The sequence below is a fragment of the Suncus etruscus genome, chromosome 5 (genome assembly GCF_024139225.1).
Source record: "Suncus etruscus isolate mSunEtr1 chromosome 5, mSunEtr1.pri.cur, whole genome shotgun sequence".
Classification (NCBI taxonomy): domain Eukaryota; kingdom Metazoa; phylum Chordata; class Mammalia; order Eulipotyphla; family Soricidae; genus Suncus; species Suncus etruscus.
Window position 1 is genome coordinate 74,718,666 of NC_064852.1, and position 26,791 is coordinate 74,745,456.

Here is a 26,791-nt window from a genome sequence, read left to right on the forward strand (position 1 = left end):
ATAGTCAAAATCATATTGAAAAACAAGAAAGTAGGAGACATCTAATTACCTAACTTGAAGCTGTTCTACAATACCAGTGATCAAAACAGCACGGTATTGGAACAAAGACAGACCAATAAGTCAGAATAGAATATTCAAGGAAAAAATTTTGACAAAGGAACCAAGAACTTGAAATTAAGACAGACTCAACAAATAGTATTGGGACAATTGGATAACCATGCATAATAGATTAATTCTGAGTCCATATCTCACACCTTACACAAAAGTAAATTCAAAGTCGATCAAAGATTTTTGAGATCAGACAAGTGTCTATGAAGATCATTGAGGAAAACATAGCAGAAAGATCTAAAACATAGGCCTTAAAGCAGTCTTCAACAATATAATCAATGCAAGGGCTACAGAATCAAATATAAACAAATGGGACACCAAACTAAAAACTTTCTGTATGGTAAAAAAAAAAGTAAAGGCTAAAACTAAAAGAGTGAGAAAAAATATTTGCACTCAACACATCAGATAAGGTTTGATACCTAAGATATACAAAGTATTCATGAGATTAATCTACTCAAATCTAAAAAATCCACCAAAAATGGGAAAGTAAAATGAAAAGACACCTCTGTAGAAAACCAACAGATGATCAACAGGTACATAACAAATGTTCATCATCACTTATCATTAGGGAAATCCAAATCAAGACAACAAGAAGAAATCATTTTCCACCAATGAGAATAGCATGTCTCAAAAATACTGGGAACAAATTGTGTTGGCAGGTATGTGGTTAAAAAAAAAGGAACTGTCATCCACTGCTGGTGGAAATGATCTGGCTTTTCATTTAGTTTAACTCCTATGAAAAAATATATGGGGGAAATGTATCTTTGTAAACTCATAATTGAGCTGCTGTATGACCTAGCAATTCCACTTCTGGGAATCTATCCCCAGGACAGAACATTTATTCAAAAGAGTAGATTCAGACCACCATTCATTTCTGCACTCAGTACAAAAGCTGAGTTTGAATCAACCTAGATGTCCAACAACAGATGAGTGGATCATGAAGATGTGGTACAGCTATACAATAGAATACTACATAGCTGTAAGGAACAATGCAATCACGCAATTTGATAAAATTTGTATGGATCTGAATGATATAATGTTAAATAGAAGAAGAAGAAGAAGAAGAAGAAGAAGAAGAAGAAGAAGAAGAAGAAGAAGAAGAAGAAGAAGAAGAAGAAGAAGAAGAAGAAGAAGAAGAAGAAGAAAAGAAGAGAAGAAAAGGAGAAGGATAAATACAAAATGATATTACTATATGTGGTATTTAGAATAACTGCATGAGAGAATGTAATAGTTTGAATGGGGTTGTCTACAACACTCTTGGCCCCATAGTGTAGTGAGAAGGAAAAAAAAGAGTGGAGGAGGAGAAAGACAGATGTGAAATAATGGGAATGGGGCTCAAGGAAAATCAGGTACATTGATGGTGTTAAGGAAGGTCAAAGACTAAATATCCAAGCCAACAACACTGAAAACAAGAAACTCAAACTATAAACAACCAAACTTAAAAAGGTGTAGGTTAAAATAGCAGGTTGGGATGTGGGGTATGCGATAGGTATGAAATGTATTCTGCAAACATTGCTGGAGGGAGCTTGACACTAGTAGTGAGAATGGCACTAAAACATTGTATATCTAGAACTTAATTATGAATAACTTTGTAAATTATTGTATATCTAGAACTTAATTATGATTAACTATAAATCACAATTATTTAAATAAAATATTTAATGAAAAATTGCAGAATAAATATTACCAAAATTTGTATGGAACTGACAGTACTCCCCAAACAGCTAAAGCATTCCTTAGAAAAAAGAAGATGGGTAGAATTGAACTACATTGATTTATTTTACACTATAAAGATAGAGCAATCAAAACAGCATGGTGCTGGAGTGAAAAGCAAATGCTCAAACAAGTGGAATAGAATTAAAAGCCACACATATACCCTCAGATAAAAGGACAGTTAATTTATAAGAAAGGAACCAAGAACATAAAGTGGAGTAAGGAAAGCCTCTTCCCCCACCAAAAAATTGGTTTTGGGAAAATTGGTTAAACTGATGCAAAAGAATGGGATTGATCACTTTATCACATCCTATACAATTTATTCAAAAATAAGTAAAAGCTTTAATTTTAAACTAAATCGATAAAATACACAGAAAAATATAGCCAGAATTCTCCATGATATTGACTTCAGAGGTGTTTTCAATTATTTAAATCCACACACACAAAAAAAATTAAAGCAAAAGTAAACAAATGGAGTTACCTCAAACTAAAAAACTCATTACCATTAAATAAATAATGGATAAAATAAAAAGACACATTACTGAATGGAGAAAATATTTGTTCACCAAGCATTTATACAAAACAACATCAGAAAACCAAAAACTCATCAGATAATGGAGAAATCAGCTGAACAGATACTACCTCAAATATTATGTACAGGGGCCAGATTGGTGGTGCAGGCAGTAGAGCATTGCCTTGCTCATACTAACCTACAACAAACTGGTTCAATCCCCTGGAGTCCCATATGGTCCCCCATGCCAGGACCATGAGCTCGTAGCCAGGAGTAATCCCTGAGCGTCAGCAGGTGGCCCAAAAACAAACAAACAAACAAACAAACAAAAATGACATACAAGCACATGAAAAAGTATTTTATAATCACTGACTGTCAGGGGACTGCAAATGAAAATTATAGGTATCATCCACACTAGGAAGAATGCCCAGACCTGTATTTAAAAGGTCAAGGTTTACCTGCATTTATGCAGAAATTGGAAAGATCTCTATACAAGTGAGAGTCAAAACTTTAGTTCTCAAAATAAAAGTTATGCACTATTCTGCTAGTGTATTTGTATTTAATGAATTTTCAAATTTCAGTCTACAATTTAGGCTCTTCATTTCAGCTGTGAATTTTCCTTAACTTGACTTCTAATTTTACTAAATAATATTCTGGTTTTGAGGCCACAGATGGCAGTGCTTAGGATTAGTGCTGATTCTATGTTTAGGGACACTCCTGAAAATACTTTAGGGACCAGTTCTTCTACCTCTACAATCCCTAACCTTGAATTTTTTGCCGTAAGTCTTCAAAAGTATCCAACAAGTACATCAACTGTTGCTAAGAGGGTCATCTTTCTGAAAATTAATAGCAATTTTGAAAATAATTGTTACATAAGAAAGCAAGCAATTTTGAGAATTAAAAAGCTTTTTAAAAATAATCATAAACAAACCTAATATTTAAATAAAAGTATGTTTGTTATTGTTTTCAAAAGGCAAAATTATATAAAATAAAACAGTTAATATCAAAAATTAATACATTAGTTAAATGAAATATTTCACATTATAAACCATTATGCAACTACTAAAATATTGTGGTGATAATAAAAGAAAATAGTTGTTATATTGATAAATGAAATAAGGTTAAAGGTGATAGATAATAGGCTGTATACATTTACAAGTAATCAATTGTCTTTATAATTTTTCTATACACACAGAGGAAATTATATCTATAGTATTTATTTGATTGTATTTTATAATTATATTTGAGTACAATTTATATTTTATATTTATGTTTTTGTTAGTGGTTTAGGATATTGTTATTTTAATTAAATTTTGTAAGCTAATGTATATTTTTAAATAAAAGGACATAAAATGCTTCATATATACAAAATCTTATTTTTAAATTTTGATAATAAAAGTATGCCTAAGACATGACTGTTATTTATTTCTGAATATTCTCAATTCCATTCCTGTATCAAGTCACGTGAGAAGAATACTGTATATCCCTATATATAACACTTTCATTTTTATCACCTTGCATATGGCATCACTTTCACTTCCTATGCAAAAGTTTCACAGAACTGTAATTTAATTTTATGCCATAGATAAGAAAGATCATATAAAAATTGATTCAATATTATATGAGCATTTGTTTAAGCTCTCCTGTAAATTTTTGCTGCAAATGCTATCCACTGTGTGCTTTGTCTCTCTCCTTCCAATACATACTGCCAGTTCCTGATGTACTGGAATCCTGTCTATTATTAGTACATAAGAGCAAAATTCTTTCTTTTAACTTTAACTATATTTAATTACAGCACCTTCCTTTTTGTCAGTTTGCTGACATAACTATATTCCCATCCTCTTAATTTTTGTCTCATTCTCTCACTGAGTTTCTATTTTAATTATTCTTAATAGGAAACAGATGGCATATTCAAAATTGGAAGAAAGCTAGAAGAATGTATTAAAAGGACAATTGACAAAGAAGAGTGGTAAAGCAGGGCACATACAAGGGATCATGAAGTAGCTAGGCCACTTTAATGTCCATAGACTAATCAGAGAAGAATATGTGGAAAATGTTACTTAAAAGAAGCAATGACCTTCAGTGAAGGACATAGCCAGTAAGCACAAAATTGCAGGGCAAGAAACTAGGGGGAGGGGGAAAGTCTTCCATCTCCCAATTATCTCTCCCCATCTCCAATATTCTACACTGAATTAACCATCCAAAAGTCAGGGAACAGGGGAATCATCAAGGAGAATACCCTGGCTCACAGAGCAAAATGGAATAGATATGACCCAAGGGGAATATACCCACTGTAATAGTAATTATGTTTTTATTATAAGTTATTTATTTTAAAGTAGTATTTACAGATCCCTAAAATGATCATTTTTCTGTGTTAGAGCTCTCTACTCAAAATGACAAGTGTTTTTTCTGCTGTAATTTAGTCTTATGTCCTTATAACATTATGAGTCCAGAAAGTGTGCTGGGACAAACACATTAGTTATCTCATTCTTCATTGAAATGCCAGATGGATTAAAACATAATTGTCATTTCTTCTTTAAAAATTAGATCTATTTTCAATATGAGCATTGCAATATTACATAAAGACCATGTCATAGTTGACATTGCTAAACAAACTTGCCTGTAATCTTGTTTAATTTCTCTATTTCAATATTCATTAAGGAGAGAATATCTACACTGAGGTAGTTATATATAAAACCTGAAGTATCAGGCAGAGTGAAAAGTAAAAAGTAATCAAACTTTAGAGTCATTCAATCATGACATCTTAGAGCTGAGGTGATTTTAGCACTGCTTAATCCAAATACCTCATTTTACATTTGAAGAGGCAAACTTCATAGAACTTAAATAACATGCTCAAGGTCACCCACTTTGTTAGGCATTTCTTAATTTGGTGTGCTTTTCTGTATACATCAGCATCAACAGAGTTTTCAGCTGCTCATTCATTTAATGTATTCAATCAACATTGTGTGTGTTATGCTAGACACTAGAGATATAGCAAAGAAAAAAATTTTGTTTCTTGTTAAGGTTTGCATTATAGAAAATTGAGAGCTAGAAGTCAATAAAAATAGATATTGCGATAACAAATTACGAGACAAAAGAAAGCAGGATAAGTGGACAGAGTGGCAGGAAAGGAAAATGCTATTTTAAATTTGATGATCAAGGACATTCTGATAAAAATGACACTTGAGTAGAGCCTAAATGAATTGAGAACCTGAGTCTGCCAACGTCTGGGAGAATAATCCAGATTGAAGAAAATTCAGGACAAAAGACAAAGAGAAAGTATTCTGAGATGTTTATGGAGAAATGTAGACTATATGACTGGACATGAATGGGTGAGGGGAAAAGTAGTATATTCTACATCCTATATCCAAGAGATATTGCATATAGGGCAGATAGTGACATTAGTTTTGAAAACATCACTTTGCTGGAACAGACCAGAAGGGAAAATGAAAAACAGAAAAAATAGAGAAAAAGTAATCGAGACTATGTATAAATGATTATATAATAGTTACAATTATAGTTTTACTATAAAATAATTTACTATGATAGTTTTTATTTCAAAAGTAGACACTTCTAATCCTGATAGAAGATGAGAGATTCAATGTAATTTATTGAGAAGCCAGTATGGGAAAAAAAAACTCAAAGAAAATTAATGGATTCTTAAATCCAGGTATGTTTGCGTTAAAAAAAGTATTTTCCAAGGAGGAGTCAGTGATTATTCCATTTTAAAACTTCAAATGAGATGACTACTGAAAATTTAGCACTCTAATTAATAACATAGAATTCACTGAGGACTTTGATAAGCTCTGCTGGAGTGGAAGGACAGAATATTTAAGAGAGAATAGGAGAAAAGAAGTTGAAGACAGTGTACATAGGCTAGCATGGTGCAACTATCTCTTTGGAATATATGGTCAAGATAAAATCATATATATGTATAAATATAACATAGAATAGTGCTACAGAATTATATATAATATACTTTATATAGCATTATAAAATTATAAAACTATACAATATAGTATTATAGTATTATATTCTATACTATATTAATATAATTCAATATATTCCTAAAATATGTAGGATATTATAATACTATATATGATATATAATGCTATATTTATAATTAAAAATATATGATTTAGAAGAAAGTGGAGAAGATGATAGGAGAGTGACTGAAATAGCCTTGAGTGCTCAGGGAACACTACTGGCAGGGCTAGGGGAGATATATGCAGTACTGAGGATCCAATGTAGGTTAGCTTCATGCAAGACAATTGCCTTACTCTCTGTACAATCTATCCTGTTCTATAGTGTAAATATAAAACTGTTTTTTTTAATTTTATAATTATTTAATGCAGTAATGAATATAAAAGGGAATTTATGACAACAAAAATAATTAAAAGGGAAGACTATACAGGCAAATGAAAATAAGATGACATTACCTAAAATAAATGGTCTATGTTGCTGCTTTGATAATTATATACACATCTGGTAACCACAACAAAACTCTGAATCAGATGTTAAGAAATTTGCCTTATATATGACCAACCCTTGTTTGACCCCCAGCACTGACAAGAGAGACCCCTAAACAATGAGCCAGATGCAGCTCCTGTGTACTACAACTCCTCCCCAATAAACTATAGATCAGGGACACAATACTATAATAATGATAGCTCAAACAAAAGTAAAGAAGAAACAAAACAAAAACCATAGAAAACCACCGATATAATAAAAGATAGAAACACAAAAGAAAAGGGACAAAGAAAACTAGAAGGACCAAGAAACAAAATGAACATGAAACTATCAAGATCTCATATATAAATAAGCATCCTAATTTTCGATGGAATGAACTCACAAATCAAACATCACAAGTAGATAACTGGAGTAAAAAGGCCAAGTATATGCTATTTCAAGAATCTCCCACTTTAGCTTTCCAGACAGCCCTGTTAGAGTGAAGAAATAATGAATTGGTATTTAAATGCACAAGATCTTTTAAAAAGGCAAGAATATCTGTATCAGATAAAGTATTCTATTTTTTTTTTTTTTTTTGGTTTTTGGGCCACACCCTGTGACGCTCAGGGGTTACTCCTGGCTATGCGCTCAGAAGTTGCTCCTGGCTTCTTGGGGGACCATATGGGACGCCGGGGGATCGAACCGCGGTCCGTCCTAGGCTAGCGCAGCAGGCAAGGCAGGCACCTTACCTCCAGCGCCACCGCCCGGCCCCAGATAAAGTATTCTAGCTAAAAGAGGTAACTAGGGATAAAGATGAGCATTACTTTGATGACAAGAAATCAAGAAGTCATAACACTTTGGAAAATATATGCATCCACCATGAAAATTCTTACTATTACCATATTGCTATATCACTTTAGTTTTGTAGCATTACTTATTTACTTAACAGTTGTGTGTGTGTGTGTGTGTGTGTGTGTGTGTGTGTGTGTGTGTAGCACAACATGTAGGCATTTGCCTTGCACAGAGTCAACATGGGTTTGAACCCTGGCATCCCATATGATTCTCTAATCCTTCCAGGAGTAATTTCTGAATGCAGAACCAGGAGTAACCCTGAGTGCTGCTGAGTGTGGCCCCAAAACAAACAAAACAAAAGCTATAAAATTTTATATATAAATTTATGTATCAACTTTGCTTGTTGAGACCAAAAATAAAACAAAAGTTTAATTTTTATTTTGTTTTCAATTTACATTTATCTAAAAATTATATTGAGGGGCCAGAAATATAGCACAGCAGTAGGCATTTGCCTTGCATGTGGCCTACCTGGAAGAGACCAGGTTCGATTCCTGGCATCCCACATGATTCCCCAAGCCTGCCAGAAGCGATTTCTGAATGCAGAGCCAGGAGAAACAACTGAGCACTGCTGGGTGTGGCCCCCAAAAGTGATGAATATATAAATAAATAAATAAATAAATAAATAAATAAATAAATAAATAAATAAATAAATAAATTGATCATTTATTAACAAAATTTCTGGGGCCGGAGATTTCTGCCTTGCATGCAGAAGGACAGTGGTTGGAATCCTGACATCCAATATGGTCCCCCCAGCCTGCCAGGAGCAATTTCTGAACATAGAGCCAGGCAGAATCCCAGAGGGCTCCTCTGCATTGTGTTTTTGGGGCCCTAGGATATATTCCTTGGAGCAGTATTGCTTGATCATATGATAACTTGATCTCTATTTTTTTTTTGAGGAATGTCCATATTGTTCTCTAAAAAATGTTGAACCAGTTGACATTCCCACCAGCAGTGAAAGAGAATACCTTTCTGCCCACAACCACACCAGCACTGGTTGTTCTTTCTGATGTGTGCCAGTCTCTATAGTGTGAGATGATATCTCATTGTTGTTTTGATATGCATCTCTTATTCACAATAGCCAGAATCTGGAAACAACCCAAGTGCCAGAGAACAGATGAGTGTGAAGAAACTATAGTTTAGGTGGAGTGATAGCACAGAGGGTAGGTGTTTGCCTTGCATGTGATCGACCCAGGTTCCATCCACAACATCTCATATGTTCCCCTGAGCCTTCCAGGGCTGATTTCTGAGTGCAGAGTCAGGAATAAAGCCTGAGCAACACAGGGTGTGACTCAATAAATAAATAGGAAGAAAGAAACTATGATTCATTTATGTAATAGAATACTATGTAACTATTAGAAAAAAAATGAAGTCATGAAATTTGCTTAGACATGGATGGACACTCATTGTGGGATATATAAAAAAAAGATAGCATGGTAATATACCCACTGTGGGAAATAGTATGGAGACCCCTCAAAAACATGTCTATAAATATATCATTCAGAAATTCCACTTTTTGATTGTTAGCTGTAAATTTTGAAGCAAAAAAGAAAAATTCATGCAACATTATGATCAATTGAAACACTCTTCACAATAGCTGAAATATTGGCAAATACTGACAAATGAATGGATATTTTAAAATGGCATACATAGTCAAAGTAATGCTACTCAGTTATTTTTATATTAGTTGACTCTTTAGTTATATTTCTTTTTAAATATTTTACTAACTTTATTTAAACCCCATGCTTACCATGGCTTGTTCACAATATAGTTGATTTTCCATCAATTACAAAGTTGTTCATAATTGACTACTCAGTTGTTAAAAAAATAATTGCCAGTATGACAACATGGATGGACCTTGAAAATAAAAAATAATTGAAAGAAGTCCGGAAGATATCCACTATATGATTTTGTTAATAGAAAACATAAAGAGATAAAAATTGGGGTAACCTATCAAAACAAGGGAAGCCTTACAATAACAAAAGTGTTGAATAAAAGAGATCAGTTAACCTTAAATCCTATTCTACCTTTCTGGCTTCATACATTAGGATTTATAGCTTTTATGTTTAGGTTATTTTATCAGATTCAAAAATAAAAGGATAGCCTCTCCTTGAACTGATTGCAAGAATACATTTCTAGGTTAGTGAATGAAGAAGACACAAAGCCATGGTTGGGAAGGGTATTACTATATTGTTTTTCTCAATAAGATGGGGATACTTTAGCTCTAGTTGCATGTGATTCTTTTGCAAACAGAAACTTTGCAGTGAAAGATATGGATGAGTGGATATTATATCATAAATTAAACTGTTATTCACAAAGATTGAAAAACATGTTTTATGGGTCCAAAGAAGGTATGAGAGTTCTGATAGTTCATGATTTCCCTTTAATAAAATTATAAAAAGTGTTGAAAGTCAATTTTAGATCAGCTGCATATTACTGCATAAGAAGTGCTGCTACTATATTTTTGTCAGTGTTCACAATTCAGTGAGTCTTCAATGATATATATTAAATAAAATGGGAATATATATATATAGTTTCTTAAGTCATTTAAATTAAGTATTCTCAGTTCTCTATCTTGCACACATACATACACACACCTTTTCTTACTAAGCAAGAAGAAAATAATGTGGAAGAAATGAAAAATCTGGACAAGATGATGCCATTTCTCATTGACAGTTGCCTATCTGCCTCTCTATTAGGAAGTGAGTACTCTGATTTTTTCCCCCACTGCCTAAAACCCCAATACTTCTATTACCCTCTCTTCACTAAAAATGAAAGGTGAGAAGTCACAGACATTGGAAAGAAAATGTAGAGGATAGTATGTACCCAGCAATTCTTGTACAGTAATATGCATGCAACAGCAAAGAAGGGTCTAAATTAAAAAGGTCAGTGAGGGCTAAAAATTCTATAGTCTAAAGCTCAAATTGTAATTAGTTGTGGCAAAACTAATTATTTTTATTAGGATTAGAGCATTCATACTTGGCAGCAATGAGAATAGTTTGGGTCGGTGTAAGGATAAATGTATAATGTATATCAGAAGAATAAATAAGAAAAGCCTAGATATTAACAAGGGGGAAAGAAGACAGCATCTTAAATCATCTTTAAACTGAGTCCTTTAAGAGAAAGAAGTTAATTACCAAATCACATTGTAATTATGGATAGACATGTTCTATACACCTTATATACAGATTTAAAAATGTGTGCATATATCCCAAATTTACTATGGATGGACATGATAAATATAATAGGAAATGCTAAGTAGTTCACTGTATTTGTGATTTTGGTTTTTCTTTATTAATAATTTGTTTACTCCTCAAACCTTAGCTTAAAAAATTTTCTCTAGAACTTTTCCTAACTGACCAAGAATTATTTATTATCTTTGTGGCAGAGAGGATAAACAATTCATTCAAGAAAATACCAGAAGAGGTGTGTTTTCTCTAAAGGAAGCAAATTTTTAAAATTGCATGAAGAGCTGGGTATAAAAATTATCACATTAAAGGTACTTGGCACATACTTATTGAATAAATGAATGCATTATCATCCCATTTGGAGCTTTAGTCATCCTTATAGATTTACTCAAATACATTTTTATTTTGCATTTTACTTGCATTTAGTTTTTACTAGTATAATGAAATGACACACTGAGATGGCCAATAAGTCTTGAAATATGCTATATTTACATGACATTTGAAATTCAGGTGTGGACATTGCTTCTATACCCTTATGTTGTATATTAATCAGACATTTGAATCAGTTTGGAAGGTGGGTGTGGCAAGGCTGATTGGAGGCTAGAAACACAGTGGCTTGATCGATCTGAAGTACACCCAAAACTCTGCATCTTAGGCAATGTGACCAGATATTCTCCTCAAACAGGGACTCACAATCCCATGTTTTCAGACAGCTGACATCAATAGCCCCTGTGTAAAGGATTGAGCATCTGAAAAGCTCTTTCTGAATTGGTTGAGTTTCAACCTATGTTGGAAAAGCAGGAGATGCCAAGAAGGGGGGTCTATCTCCTTTATGTGCAAATTTTGCTTAAAATAATTATGTTGACAATAAAAGAATGAATACAAAGCCACTTTTCCTTACATAAAACTCTTACTATCACACAACAAGAGAACCTCATAAGTGCTGTGAAACAAAGTAGTAGTTATGATATTCCAGCGACATAAAAAGACAAATAAAGTAAAAGGATGATGATGGTAATATGTATCAGAGCCTGTATGGTTTACCTAACACAGTAATTTTCTTAGAACAGTTCTTAGGGATCATTTTATAGAAAGGTATTCTCTTTTGATTATTTTAATAAGAACTATTTCGCAAGAGTTTTGATGTTTCTGAAATATTATCACCTAATGTAATCATTATAGATTCAGACAAGGCAAATAATTCTATACTCTAAAGCCTGAACTTTGGTCCATTGCCTTGAAAAGAATTCATTTCATTAGCATAAGAGCATTAATACTTAGCAATGAGAACAGAATGAATTTAGGTCAGGATAGAATAAATGATCAATATATATTTGATTGGACCAAGAAGTAAGATACAAGAATCAATACTTTGATTCTTATGAATCAATATTTTTCTTGAGTGGCTAGATAGTAAGTATTGCCATACAAAGATACCAAGATCAAAGTTCAGTAAGCAATAAAACATTCATTCACAAAATAACAAATGATTTACCTTTTCTTTCTTCTCTTCTCTTTGTGACAATTCCTTCTTCTTCCACAATTTCTCTTTCTCTTCTTCCTTCTCTCTTCTTCTGGCAGAAATTTCCATTTCCAGTCTTGCTACTTCTTCCTGGTGAAGTCTCCATTGAAAAACCTAAAAACAATAGAAATTTATTCCACTAACACTGCACACTCATGCAACTTCACATTAGGAAACTAATTCTGTATCAAGTTAATGTCAAAATTTTTCAAGATTCACATTAAAATTCTGTGCAAAACCATAATTTATGCATGTTCAGGGGTTAATGTATATATCTAAGTAATAAATTACTTAAACATCACCTCATACCAAAAACTTCACTTATATACACAAGCTGAAATCTAAGATTCTGAATTGACTTCAAAGGATATGTAAATTCTCATAAGTAGCATATAAAATTTCTGGGTTTATACTTTAATGTTTCAGAAAGGCAGATTAACTATTAAAAGTCCCAAATGATTTTATGATCCTAGAATGTTTAATAACCACTAATGCATTTTGTTCACTGTTAACTTTATAAGTGACTAGAATGATGTTGAAGAATGATGACCACAATTGAAGACACTGAAATTTTTGAGTATTGGTGCATTTTATTGTTTAAAGGATAATTAGTACAGATTTTGAGAAGAGAATAGGCAACATATAAATATGGATTAAAATATAATACTTTATGTACAACCTTAAATATTGACATAATTTAAGAAAGTGATCCAAACAAGTATATAAGATATGCATGCAAAAAATTTTATTATAGAACTGCTAAAATAGAACAAAAATTGGTTAGCCTAAATGGTATAAAGAAGATATGGCTTAAGTTAATGACAGTACCTTCATAAATGTCTGCCAATAAAAAAGGATGGTATTTATCTTTATTGAAATTATGACACTGGCAGAGAAAATGTTCTACAACATGTTATTAAGTACAAAATAGCAGGTGCAGAACCAAATTTATAAGTATGATCTCATTAATATAAAATATCATCTCTATGTTTACACATAGAAATTTAGATGGCATTTTACCAAAATAATATTGACTATCTTTATAGTATCATGCTATCAAATTTTTAAGTGTATTATTTAAGCCTTCTCTGCTGAATGACATGTTTATAATAAAGATGCACATTTCTGTGGGCAAAAAAATAATGAACTAACAAAATAAAAACAAAGTTCACTGAACCAGGGATCTATTAGTAGTTGAGCTCATGCCTGGTGTGTGTGAGACCTTTGGGTTTAATCACCACAAAAACAAATTACAACAAATTTTAAAAAAAGAAAATGTACACTCAAAAATGTACTTGTTACATTTCATGTCTACATGTAACTATTCCATGTTCATTTACAAGGAAGCAAAGAGGAAGATGATGGAGAAGTGTGCAGAATTCTTTTTAGAAAAATAATAAAATTGAATAAAATTTGATACCTCATATCTTAAAGATTTCATTTAAAAGATTAATTAATAGTAAAACAAAAGGTGAAAAGTAAGCTAAATTTATTCAGCAAACACAATAAATTAAAGTTACCATTCTAGCTTTTAGCACTTTTTGTGAGGGGACACACCAGGCTGTGCTCAGGATTTACTCCTGGTTCTGAGTTCAGGGATCACTCTTGGCAGGCTCAGTGGACTGTAAAGAGTGCTAGGATTGAAGTCGGATCTGCTTTTCACACTGATTCAAAGATTGCTTTCTAAAAAACTATTATTCTTTATTCATCAAAATAACATGGAAATAAGACTCTTGGTTTTAAAAACATCTATTGGTTTTCCTGCTGCTGCTTATCCTGACTACTACAGTTAATTCCTTTCGAACTCCTTTTTTTAGATTATGGTTATCTATGTCTTCTCTCCTGACTTCCCGCTATCTATGTCTTCTCTCCTGACTTCCCGCTTCCAACCCGTTCCTTTCTATAACCTAACTTCCATTGGAAACATATTTTCAAAATCAATTGCTCTGTTGAGTGGCTGTCAGTGGCATTCACCTTTTTAAACCTAAATCATAACATCATTTCTCCCTGTTCTACCATGAATACTCCTTTTCTTCCTGTTTTCTTGATCCACACAGCACTCCAGTATTAACTGCCATGCTCTTTCTTTGACCTCAGTCTCCTTTTCTGTTCTTTTTTTGATGAGTTCGTTCACTATTATGATTATATATAATGCTTCTATGTTTGACTCTAAAGTGTACAATATCTTTTTGTCTGCAATCCAAATCTAACAAGTCTCTAAAGACTGGTTGTTTGTATGTGTACTCAAAATATGGCATTTCCAAAATTAAACTTGACATCTTTAACTTCGGCAGTTTCAGACTGTGCACCTTATTCTTTTTTTATCCCAAATATCCCGATTATTCTGTAAAGTCAAAATAATCTCTGTAGTTCATTTTCTGGATTATTATATACACCAACTATCATGACTAACTCTTTACATTTATAACAGACTTGTGCAATCCTACATTTTTGTTATATTTTGTTTTTTGTTTTTTGGGCCACACCCTGTGATGCTCAGTGGTTACTTCTGGCTATTCATTCAGAAAACACTCCTGACTTGGGGACCATATGGGACGCCGGGGAATTGAACCGCAGTTCGTCCTAGGCTAGCATGGGCAAGGCAGATGCCTTACCGCTTGCACCACCGCTCCGGCCCCAACCTTGCATTTTTTAAACAGATACATGAGCTTTCTTCACGCATTACAAATTCATTTCTAAACTATTGAGTTTCTCTGACCATTTCACTGTAATTTTCTAATTCACCCAAAGTCTATGTACCAAATGCATTTAGAAAATGCCATACAATTCACAGAGGTATTCTTGATTTCTCAAAATAAAACTAGAACCTAAATTATTTTGCTTTCTGACTACCATCTAATATTCTATTTTCTATTTTAACTTATTAGTATTTAGTCTCAACATAATTTTTTAACTTTATCATCCCTTGTATAGGCCTACTGATGCTCAGCTGCATGCATTCCAGATCAAAACTGGAATGCTCTTAGTTTCTCTCTATTTTGTAAAATGCATCTTGTCCCACATAATCCTGCTTTTTCTGTAAAACATCTTATAATCCTTGCTAATTTCTTATTTTATTTACCAGTCCATAACAACTCTTTACTTCTTTTGAGCATATTATCTTGCTTTCCATTTAAAGCAATATAAAAGATATGCATATAATATGTATATATTTTTTCTTTAATAATCTCTTACAAAATGCAGCACATTATTAAGAATAAATGCTGGAAGCAGAGAGATAGCATGGAGGTAAGGCTTTTGCCTTTCATGCAGAAGGATGGTGGTTCGAATCCTGGCATCTTATATGGTCCCCTTTGCCTGCCAGGGGCGATTTCTGAGCATGGAACCAGGAGTAACCAGTAAGCGCTGTTGGGTGTGACCCAAAAACCAAAAAAAAAAAAAAAAAAAAAAAAAAAAAGAATAAATGCTAACATAAAAAAATAGGAAATAGGCCAGACAGTTTTGCAACCCCTAAGAAAATAATAAGGCCCTCTTTCATGATTAGTAATGGCTACAAAATGTCATTTTAATAGTCATGGGAAAAGATTTAATAGATGAATTGGATTTACAGTGGAACACAAAAACAAATTAGCATTAGAAAAAAAAACAGAGATTTTGACACTTCAATGAAGGATTTCCATGAAGTATTTTGCCCCGACTAAAATAAGCAAATACAATCAATTCTCTAGAACTATTATTTAGGGTGCAATGGAGAAACGTATTAAAAGCTTGTGGTGCAATTAGCAAAATCAAAATTTTGAAAAAGTTTAATACTTTAATATGAATTATAAAAATAAAAATCTATAAGTTATGAGATTTGTGACAACTTGAAGCAAATGTAATATGAGGGTTATATTTGAAATATGATTTAAATTAAATGTAAAAAAGAAACAGTTTGTAGATACTATCAATAAAATATTGTTAAAGTTTTGAGGCATGATAACTGTAGGTTTTGCTTTTATAAGGAATCTTTTCAATTTTAGAGACATATACTGAAATCCTAACTGATTAGGATTTACTCACTACTAGTCAATGGGCATGAAAGAACACATGGCATTTAGATGAAGGAAAATGATTAATTATTTGATAACTGCTAATGCTGAGTGATAATAAACTTCTTGAATATGTAGATTTTTTATGCTAAAATTTTTGTAAAACTTGGGCCTGAGGGGTGGTGTAAATGGTAGGACATTTGCCTTGCATATGCTAACCTAGGATGGAACACAATTCAATCCCTCAGCATCCCATATGGTCCTTCAAGCTTGGAGAGATTTCTGAGCACATAGCCAGGAGTAACCCCTGAGTGTCACTGGGTGTGGCCTAAAAACAAAAACAAAAATAATAATAATTAAAAAAAAGAAAACCTATAAAATAAGGTCCAGGGATGTGGCTCAGCACATTTTGAGTGTTTGAGGGCCCAGGTTTGGTTGCTGACACCAACAAAATCTCAAAATATAAACAAATAAAATCTATATAACATAATAATGTCAATCCAAAGAGATTACATATTAAACTAATGTACTCTCAAGATTCTGAAACAGTAGAGAGACTTGAGACATACTGAAATAACAAAAAGAAAAATAGCTTGCTTTCAGCCTCTCTCAGAACTGAAAATATTTCTATAAATTTCAATAAAAGAAGCTTGATTTAATACTATCTTAAAGAAGTTACCACTGGAAGGCCTTTGGATATGTGATATCAAAGAACAGAGCACAAGAAAACATCTGTAATTTAAGGTGATTTTTGCTTCCAAAGGCAAGTATAGTAAACAAACAGGCAAATCAGATTTGGGTAACTCAGTTTATCTACCAATTTACCCTTCATTGTAATTTGGAAGTCTAAACATCATTTAGAAGACTAAATTTGTTCTGTTTTTTTAGAAAAGGTAAAATTATGTTTTTTTAATTGAGCACACAACGAATACAAGGTCCAAATAACTAAAGTTCAGTGAACCATATACACACATCTATATGAAAACTATAAATTATAATAAAATTCAAGCAAATATGAGTACCTAAAGGTACAAGAACTTGAAAACAGGCATGGCAGTCATTTGTATTCAGGCAACAAAGTAAAATGGAGCTTTTCAGAATGCACAAAGGATATTGTGAGGAATTTCCTGGGAAAAGGAACCATTGGAAAAAATTCCTTATCTGATAGATCCCCACAGATGGAGACACAAGATTTGGATGGCTCTCCTGAGAAGAGAATGATAACCAATCATGTATTTTTCAAACACCTAAGAGTAAGAAAGGCGTCAGGGTGTGTATGTAAAAGAATTAATATTGCACAACAGGCTCAAGCACAGAAGACCTGTGAGTGAACAGTGAGCAAAAGTAAGACTAGTCCACAAAAACATTTCGAGATTTAATTTTAAATGGTTTGTTAATTATATGTTTTTAATCAAAACATGAGAACATAACTGTGTAACAAAAATAACCAGGAGAGTACATTGCTTTGGTGGCAGTCAGGAGTAATATAAGGAAGACAAAATAAACTAGATTATTGAATAAAGGACATTTTCTAGATCTTTAATTAAAATTAAAATTCCTAGAAGAATATATCCAATCAAATAAATAGATGAACTTTAAAATTTCTAGCATAATATATCCAATCTAATAAATACATGAACTTTAAAATATGCTTGTTTATTGCCAAATAATAATGAAGATTAAAATGGTCAGTTGCACTACACGTATTACTTGCTCTTCATATAAAAGTAATATGATTTAAGTAAAATTTATAAGTACATGTATTCTCATAACAAGTAAAAAATGAAGCCATTGGAAACTTTAAAGGAACTAATGTAATTCCACATTATATTACTTTATTATACACTATTACATCAAAATTGAGAGCTTTGGGAAAAAATTCTAAATGGAAATTGTGATGTAAAGGAAATGACTATTGAACTGCTATTGAGAACATTTGTATTTTGTTTCCTCTCTGATGCTAACCCATCACTTTGCTGCTTTGAGCAAGTGACTCCCAGTTTTATGGAGTGTTATAGGGGAGGACTAGAGTAAGTGGCCTCTCTCAGGGTCCTATAAGTTTTGTTGTTCTGGTTTATTATTTTAAATTTCTCTTATATAAAGAAATTGCAGCACATGACATTCTCTGCAACTTTATTCTACAAGCCAAATGACTTGCAGTGAAGATCATTCATACTTGTTAAACAACAGACAATTAAATTTTGATAATGAAATTAACCAGGGACAAGAGTTAGTACAGTGGGCAGGGTCCCTGCTTTACATGCAGTTCACCGAGATTTAACTCTTGGCACCCCATATGAACCGAAGCCTTTCAAGAAGGATCCCTGAGAGCACATCTAGGAGTAAACACTGAACAATAATTTGTGTGGCTCTATAGCCACCAAAAAATAAAAACTACCAGCCATATTTATGGAAACATTGAACAATGTAGGTTGTTTTATATAGAAGAATAAAATGTTCTCTGTGTTTATAATTCATAGTAACAAGATATTGGAGACTGCCACTTCTATGGACATATCTTGTGCAAGGGCTGTGTTTTACAAAGTCATACACAAATAGTGTATAATCCTTCATGAAAGCAAGGCCATGCTCACATTTCTTCTCTCTAGCATGCTGCAGGATGCCTTCCTGAAGCCCCTCTAACCTGGTCAGGTGCTTCTCTTCTGACTTCCTACCACATTTCCTTCTATCTATTGCCGCATATCAAACCTTGTGAATTGGCTTGTAAACACCCCACTTGCTACAAACTTCTTAGCAGAGATCAAACTTGCCTTTTGCAGCAGCTGTCTCCATAGCCTAGCATGGCATCTGGAAGTCAATAAGAATTGTTGGGTAGTTCATGAATAAGCTTTGAGGCTGAGCTTGAAAGTACAATGGACATCTATTTTTCCTTACCAGGCTCCATACACCCTGAATTGGCTCTTAGAAAAGATCCCTTTACATCAAACATTTTCTAGACTTTTCACAAAAACTTGCTTCTTGCTTTCTTTAGCCCTAAAAGCTTTATGCTTCCTAAGCATCACCTCCAAAGCAGAGATAACTTTGTCAGAATTTTTAACAATCCCTGTTTCTACCTATGTTAGAGAACACATGCGTAAACGACAGAAGCAAATACCTTTGTCTTCTCCCTAAATGCTTCTAAATTCAGTTCAGCTGAGTAAATTTCAAATTTCATTTTATTTAGCTTTGACTGTCTGCTAGTTAAAGTCTTTCCAAATGTCCCAATGTTTTTTCCTATTACTTATGTGTTCTGTTTATGTTTAAACTTTACTCATAAAGTATAGTAACTATGATTTTGCCTATAATATTAAAACTTTCCATTCTATGCATGGTATATTTACTTAGCAGAAAGATTTGTTTGTTTGTTTTCTTCTTGCTTTCAAAATTGTCTCTTAGTTTCATGGAAAAGTTATTTTTATTTAAAATAAAATTTTTAATTTAATCACCATGAGATACACAAAGTTGTTCGTGATTGAGTTTCAGTCATACAGTACACAATACCAGTGCATATTTCCTGCTATCAAGGTCTCCAGTTGCCTAATATCCTCCTTGCTGCCTCTGGAGAAGGCATTTTCTTTCTCTCTCTCTTTTCCTCTCTTTCTCCTTTGTTTCTCTTTCTTTTGACATTGTGGATTACAGTATTTTTACTACAGGGTATCAAACTTATAGTGGTCTTTTCTCTGCCCTAACTGCACTCCCCCACTATTTGTAGTAAGCTTCCTACTATATATTGGTCCTCATTGCCCTTGTCCCTTTTTATATATCTCAAAAATGAGAATGATCATACTCTATATATTCCTCTATTCCACCTAATAGTTTTGTTTTGTTTAAACACCTGTTCAGTGCTACCCATCTGATAAGGGGTTAATATCTAAGATATATGGTAGAGCTCCATCTAAAAATGGAGAGATAACTAGAAACTTCCTCAAAAATATATAAAAAATGCTCATTATCATTAATTATCAGGGAAATGCACATCAAAACAACAATGAGATATCATCTCATATAACAGAGACTGGCACACATCACACAAAAAAAACAAGACCATGGCTTGGTTGTGGGAAGAAAGGAAGAAAGGGACTTCATTCACTGCTGGTGGAATGTCAACTGGTTCAGCTTTTTGGAAAACTATGGACATTCCTCAAAAAATTAGAAATTAAAAAAATAACTAGAAATTTACCTTCCAGATGATGTAGTAATACCTCTTCGGCAACTTCTTTTTTCTTTCTTTTTTTTTTTTTATTATGAGAACAAAGATGCAAAGAACGGGGACAAGGTAAAATTACAATGAGAAGACAATCATCCATAAACAGAATTCTCAGAAGAAATCCCCTTGCTGACACGTTAATTTTGAACTGTCAGCCAAAGAACATTAAGAAAAATAAAACAAAACACATGCACAATTACTTTGTCCCTCAAGTCCCCAGGTTGTAGTGCATTATAACATTTCTTAGCAGTACACAAAGCAATCTAAAATCACAAAATGTGTGTAGCTCCTTTAATATTGAAGGCATAGTATTTTTTTTACAGTTCCATGCACATGCATATTAGTTTAAGTTAACCTCAAAAGTTTAAGTGTTTTTTTAAGGACTAGAGTCAATTCTAATCCAGGGTATGGTATGGGCAACTTTTTAAGAGCAATTTTTATGTTATCTTTCTTTGAAAACTACTATTTCCTGTGGCTTTATTAGTCTTTTCAAATGCACAAAGCTTATGCAATATTATTTTGACTTTTAAGTTTCTTTTGTTTTCAAATAAGAAAAACAATATTTTATTTAACTGCTTCCTAGAGCACCTTAACTTTAGTATAAAATAGGACTTTTAGAGAATTAAACTAACTAAATGTCATAGGAACAGAATTATCAACTAGGCCAGAAAAAAAAAGCTCAATTTTCAATAGGTGTATGCTCTTCTTGCAGGGGTCCTGGATTTGATCCCTAACACTGCATGGTCCCCAAAGTACTACCAGAAGAAAACCCCAGAGTCGGGAGTAACTCCTGAGCATTATTTATGTGTGACCCAAAACAAAATAGTCAATAGACATTTTTCCTAAGATACAAAATATATAAATCTATCAGTTAAATTTCTTTATAAAACTGGCAAATCAAAATTTTAATTTTTATTTTATTGAAACAATTGGGATCAACAGAATCCTTTATAGTTGAATTTGAGATATACAATGAGTCAGGGCCCTTCTCACCAATAGTGACAACCCCCTTCTACCAATGTCCCCAGAGTGCATCCTATACCACCATCCTTTGCCCCCTGGCCTGCCAGTATAACAAGCCCCTATGATTTTAAAATGTTAAAGTTTAGGTCTCTTGATTCTATTATCATTGGCTTTGACTTGGATATTTAGTCCTATCCTTATTTATTTCCCCACCAATGCATCTGAGACCACTTGGCCCCTGTCCCCAAGCCTGTCTTTGATCCTTTCTTCTTAGCTTTATAGAAAAATGCAGGAATATGTGGTAAAATAAAGTAATACATGATCCAAGGTTCTATAAAAAAAAAGGTGGGAGGAACCAGAGTGATATGATATCACAGCGGTAAGGCCTTGCACACGGCCAACACAGGATGGACCCCGTTTCAAATCCCAGCATCCCATATACACCCCATATGATCCCCTGAGCCTGCCAGGAGCAACTTCTGAGACCCAAAAACCAGAAAGAAAAAGAAAGAAAGAAAGAAAGAAGAAGATGAAAGAAAGAAAGAAAGAAAGAAGAAAGAAGAAAGAAGAAAGAAAGAAAGAAAAGAAAGAAAGAAGAAAGAAAGAAAAGAAAGAAAGAAAAGAAGAGAAAGAAAGAGGAGAGAGAGAGAGATGAGAGAGAGAGAGAGAGAAGAGAAGAAAGAAAGAAAGAAGAAAGAAAGAAAGAAAAGAAAGAAAGAAAGAAAGAAAGAAAGAAAGAAAAGAAAGAAAGAAAGAAGAAAGAAAGAAAGAAAGAAAAAAAGAAAGAAAGAAAGAAAGAAAGAAAGAAAGAAAGAAAGAAAGAAAGAAGAAAGAAAGAAGAAAGAAAGAAAGAAAGAAAGAAAGAAAGAAGAAAGAAAGAGAGAAGAGAAAGAAAGAAAGAGAAAGAAAGAAAGAAGAAAGAAAGAAGAAGAAAGAAAGAAAGAAAGGAAAGAAAGAAAGAAAGAAAGAAAGAAAGAAAAGAAAGAAAGAAAGAAAGAAAGAAAGAAAGAAAGAAAGAAAGAAAGAAAGAAAGAAAGAGAGAAAGAGAGAAAGAGAGAAAGAGAGAGAGGGAGGGAGGGAGGGAGGGACGGAGGGAGGGGGAGGGACGGAGGGAGAGAGGGAGGGGGGAGGGAGGGGGGAGGGAGGAAGGAAGGAAGGAAGGAAGGAAGGAAGGAAGGAAGGAAGGAAGGAAGGAAGGAAGGAAGAAAGGAAGGAAGGAAGGAAGAAAGGAAGGAAGGAAAAGGCGGGAGCCCCCATTTAAAAGATAAGAGATTTTAAAAATCCAATTAAAAATAAAGGTGTGTGTAGTGTTAAATAATTAATGATGGTGCTGGATGGAGATAGATGGATGGAGAGACCTTTCTCTGCCATCCCAGACCACGTGGCTCTGCAACCCCCTTCAGCCAGTGGGTCTGGAGGTTCATGAGAGCAGCGGGTAGAAATCTCACTCACAGTCAGGCTTCAGGAAGTATCAGCTTTATTCATACCCTATCCACCACATGTGTGGCCTATACCATAACCAATTAAGCATTCAGCCATTCTTAGCTAGCCCTGCGTCTTAACTGCTTTCAGCCATCTTCCCTTTGACCTCCATGCTGGCAAAAGACCAAAAGGGGCTTAATCCCCTGGGTCGAAGGCTTTATATAACCTTCCCAAGACCACTCCCTGGAATGGGAGGGGTCTTGCAGGTAAGGTTACATGTAATATCCGGTTTCAAAGACCCCCTCGTAGGAATGGGTGGGTCTCAGGTAGATACACCTAAATCCAGGGTGGAGTCACAGGTGTGTGTACGGCAGATTTTATTTTTGTTTGTTTGTTGTTTTTCATAGAAACAGCAAAATATGGGGGGAATAGGAAGGAAAAGCCTTTGGCCTAAAATCAGGGAGACCTTACCCATGAAGCATCCTGGCATAAGACCAACTACACGCTCCAAGCATACTAAGTTGTCTAACCCCAAAGTCTTTCTCTGTGGTCCCAATAAAAGTTCTTCACAATCATGGTTGTTGCATACAGATTTCTGTAGTTAGAGGTTCTCTTTTTTGATTTTGTTTTATATATATATATATATATATATATATATATATATATATATATATATATATATATACACATGTCCTATGTCGAAGTCAGGGTGACAGGAAGCATCTTCTGGTTTCATCTCACCATTGGGTGGCAATGCAGAGAGCCCTCCCCTGAAAGAAAGTTGTTGCTATTACCAAGTCATCAGTGTGTCATATGAACCCACTCTGGAGCAAGTCAATGCCAGGGCAACATTAGGACCATCCCTGGTAGAAGACCAATTTCTGGTGCTGGTATGGAAAACTCTGCTGGTTCCATAGATGGGATCGAAGGTTCAGGGTTGAATGACCAATGTCCGATCTTCTGGAGCCTAAGCCTAGTCACAATGACAAGTGTTCAGGATTTAGGCCCCATTGCAATATAAAATTTATGTGTTCCTGTCCCTATTAGATTAGAACTTGTTTCCACACATAATATTTCCCCCATTTTAATGTGCCTATGCAAAAGGAACAAAGCTGTATGGTACTACTGGTGCATATGGAGTTAAAATTAACAAGCCAAACAGTACCAGTATCCTGGTTCTAACATGAACTTGGAGCACAAGAGGGACTTAACTACTAGAATTACCTACTAAATATATCAAGAAAAGAAAGAAAAAAAAAAAAAAAAAGGAATGGGGGAAACTGCTGCTACATAAGAAAATAGACAATAAAAGTATACCTATTAAGGAAATACATCTAAAGGAGATATACATGTTTCTTTAAGCCTTTTGAAATAATTTAGGGGAGGGTAAAATCTGGAGCACAGCTTCAGCCTGCTACATGGTCATGTGGAGTCTGAATGGCTTCCAGCAGTCACATATCAGAAAATGCCCTCGAACTGGGGGCTTCTCAGAAACCGAATCTGGTAGCAAACAACAGTCCACAGGGAAGGGAGATTGGGGGAAAAGGGGCCAATGAGAGCAAATCAGCAACTATGGTGGTGGCAGCTTCTTCTCGGCTGAGGCAAGGTGAGCTAGGAATCTGTCTTTTTGCTTTGGAAGCTGGTTGGCAGCTGTCTAGGGTGAGGGAACGTTCCAATTTCTGTAAAGTACTGAGGGTAAGAAGGGTTAAACAGAGGGAAATAAACAAATCTGGAGTAAGAGAATGAAGAGCTAGAAAAAGATTTGTGAGGTGGTAAGTTAGGGGTGGGATGGAGAAGGAGGGGTTATATATAATAGGAGGAAGGACAACATAACATAGACATTATTTATATTACAGATGGACATTAGACTGACATTGAGGTGACCAGCACATACACTCATGCACATACATAAACAGACACTGAGGAACGATCCATGGGTTGCCATTGAAAAGCTAACCCAAATGGAATGGGTCAGAATGTGGCTAAGCCAAATTTTATAATTAAGTCCCAAGCAGGATCATTGGTAAGGGAATTATTTACCTGCTGGCTATACCTTGAGAAATTATTTTCCATTTCTTTACTTTTGCAAATACTCTCTAAAAAATTAAAGATAACAAGATTGTTTTTTCAAACTGGTATCACAATTGATTAGTGAATCATAGAATCAATTTTGAGATGGGAAATACTTTTTATTCATAAAGAAAAATAGTGCTCAAGTTATCAGAATGCATCTAATCTTGCTAGTTTAATAATTATTTTATTCCATCAAGTATGTAGTATGTGTAGTTTTTTATTTTGATTTTTTTGGTTCTTAAGTCATACCTAGAGGTGCAAAAGGAGTAGCTTTTCATCTTTGCTCAGAGATTGCTTGTAGTGTGGATTGGTAAATCAGATACAGTGCCTGAGATAAAACACAGGTTAATTTTATACATTTTAGGCATCCTAGCTGATGTATTATCTCTCCAGTACAATGTACAGTTTTCTATATTTCGCACTATAGGTCACAGTCAAAAAATCTTGGAAAAGACACTAAAACTTCTATACAATCCTGTTCAATGCTAATATCATACAACTTTTTTAAAATAAAATACCAAAGTTATTTACTTTCATTATTGCTTTTCCATTTGCAAATGACTCAAAAGCAGTATGTTCATAAAGAGAAAAAGAGATTTTGAAATAACAGACCAGAACCTGACTTCCATCCCTGGAGTACTCTGTTTAATCTCAGATTAATGTAAAATAGGATAACAAAAACATAAACTTTAATAAGTTGCTGTGCAAATAGTATCCATTTCCATAAACCAGAAACCTGGGACTCATACTGACTCTATATGTCCTGATGCTTCATTTATAATCCATGATCACGTCCATATGTCTCACTGTACTTTAAATTTAAAAAGAACTGAATTGTAGTTTAGGAATATTTGTTGGCTTATTTTTAAGTTTTTGGTTCATACTCCATGATATTCAGGGGCTACTCTCCATCAGCACTCAGGAATCACACTTGGTAATGCTCCGAGATTCAAAAGGGATAGCAAACCTAGATAGGCTGCGTGCAAAGAAAGAACACAACCTACTGTACTATCTCTCTAGCCCTTACACTGTAATAGTAGTTTAGATTAAAATGGTGTCAATGCTTACAGTTCTGATGTATAGTTTATCACCATCAAAGTCACCAAGATCCTCTAATTATTGTCCTTGGGTCATTTCACTTCTGTTTCTCTTTGCACCTGCTTCCTCCTCACATGGTAATTTGTTTTGTAACCTGTGGCCAAGGATTTGTAATGATGCAACACTGTCTATTCCTTTGATTGCTTTCTCGATATACCACAAATTTGTCCTCCTTTTAACTTACTTTGCTTAACACCACGATGCCCTCCAGTTCCATGCAAGTTGCAGCAAAATGCAAAATTGCTCTATTTGTTTAGATTTGGACATTTGGTCTATTGACATATATTAGCTACTGTACTTAGTGTTGCAACTAACTAGGAGCAGGTTAGATTTTTTGAGTAAATACTTTTGTGTTTTTAGGGTCAGATGCCAAGAAATGGAACTGCTGAGTCATATGAAGGGTCTATTCTTAGTTATTTGTGAAATATCCATATTTTTCCATAGAGACTGCTCCAAATGACATTCCGACCAACAATGGATGATGTACCTCTTTCACATTAGCTCCACCAATTTAACTTCTTTTCACTATTTTGGCACCCACCCTAATGCAACAAGAATGTATCTTTAATCTACTTTTTTTCATTCATTAACTGATGCCCATCTCATTGTTTAATAGTTTTCACCACTCCCACTAATCTTGGGAGGATTTCAAGTCTAAACTCTCACCTATGTTATTGTGTTTCGCATAGTCTATGT

The 26,791-nt window shown here is 33.9% G+C and overlaps 1 protein-coding gene across 1 annotated transcript in view; it reads right to left on the reverse strand.

The window, feature by feature from the left end:
- The window catches only part of CCDC148 (coiled-coil domain containing 148), a 260,420-nt gene that overhangs the window by 107,285 nt on the left and 126,344 nt on the right, over positions 1-26,791 (reverse strand). Inside the window, exon 6 of the mRNA XM_049773125.1 lies at positions 12,314-12,454. Within this exon, the coding sequence (XP_049629082.1) occupies positions 12,314-12,454 (141 nt within the window). The remainder of the gene's footprint in view (positions 1-12,313; positions 12,455-26,791) is intronic.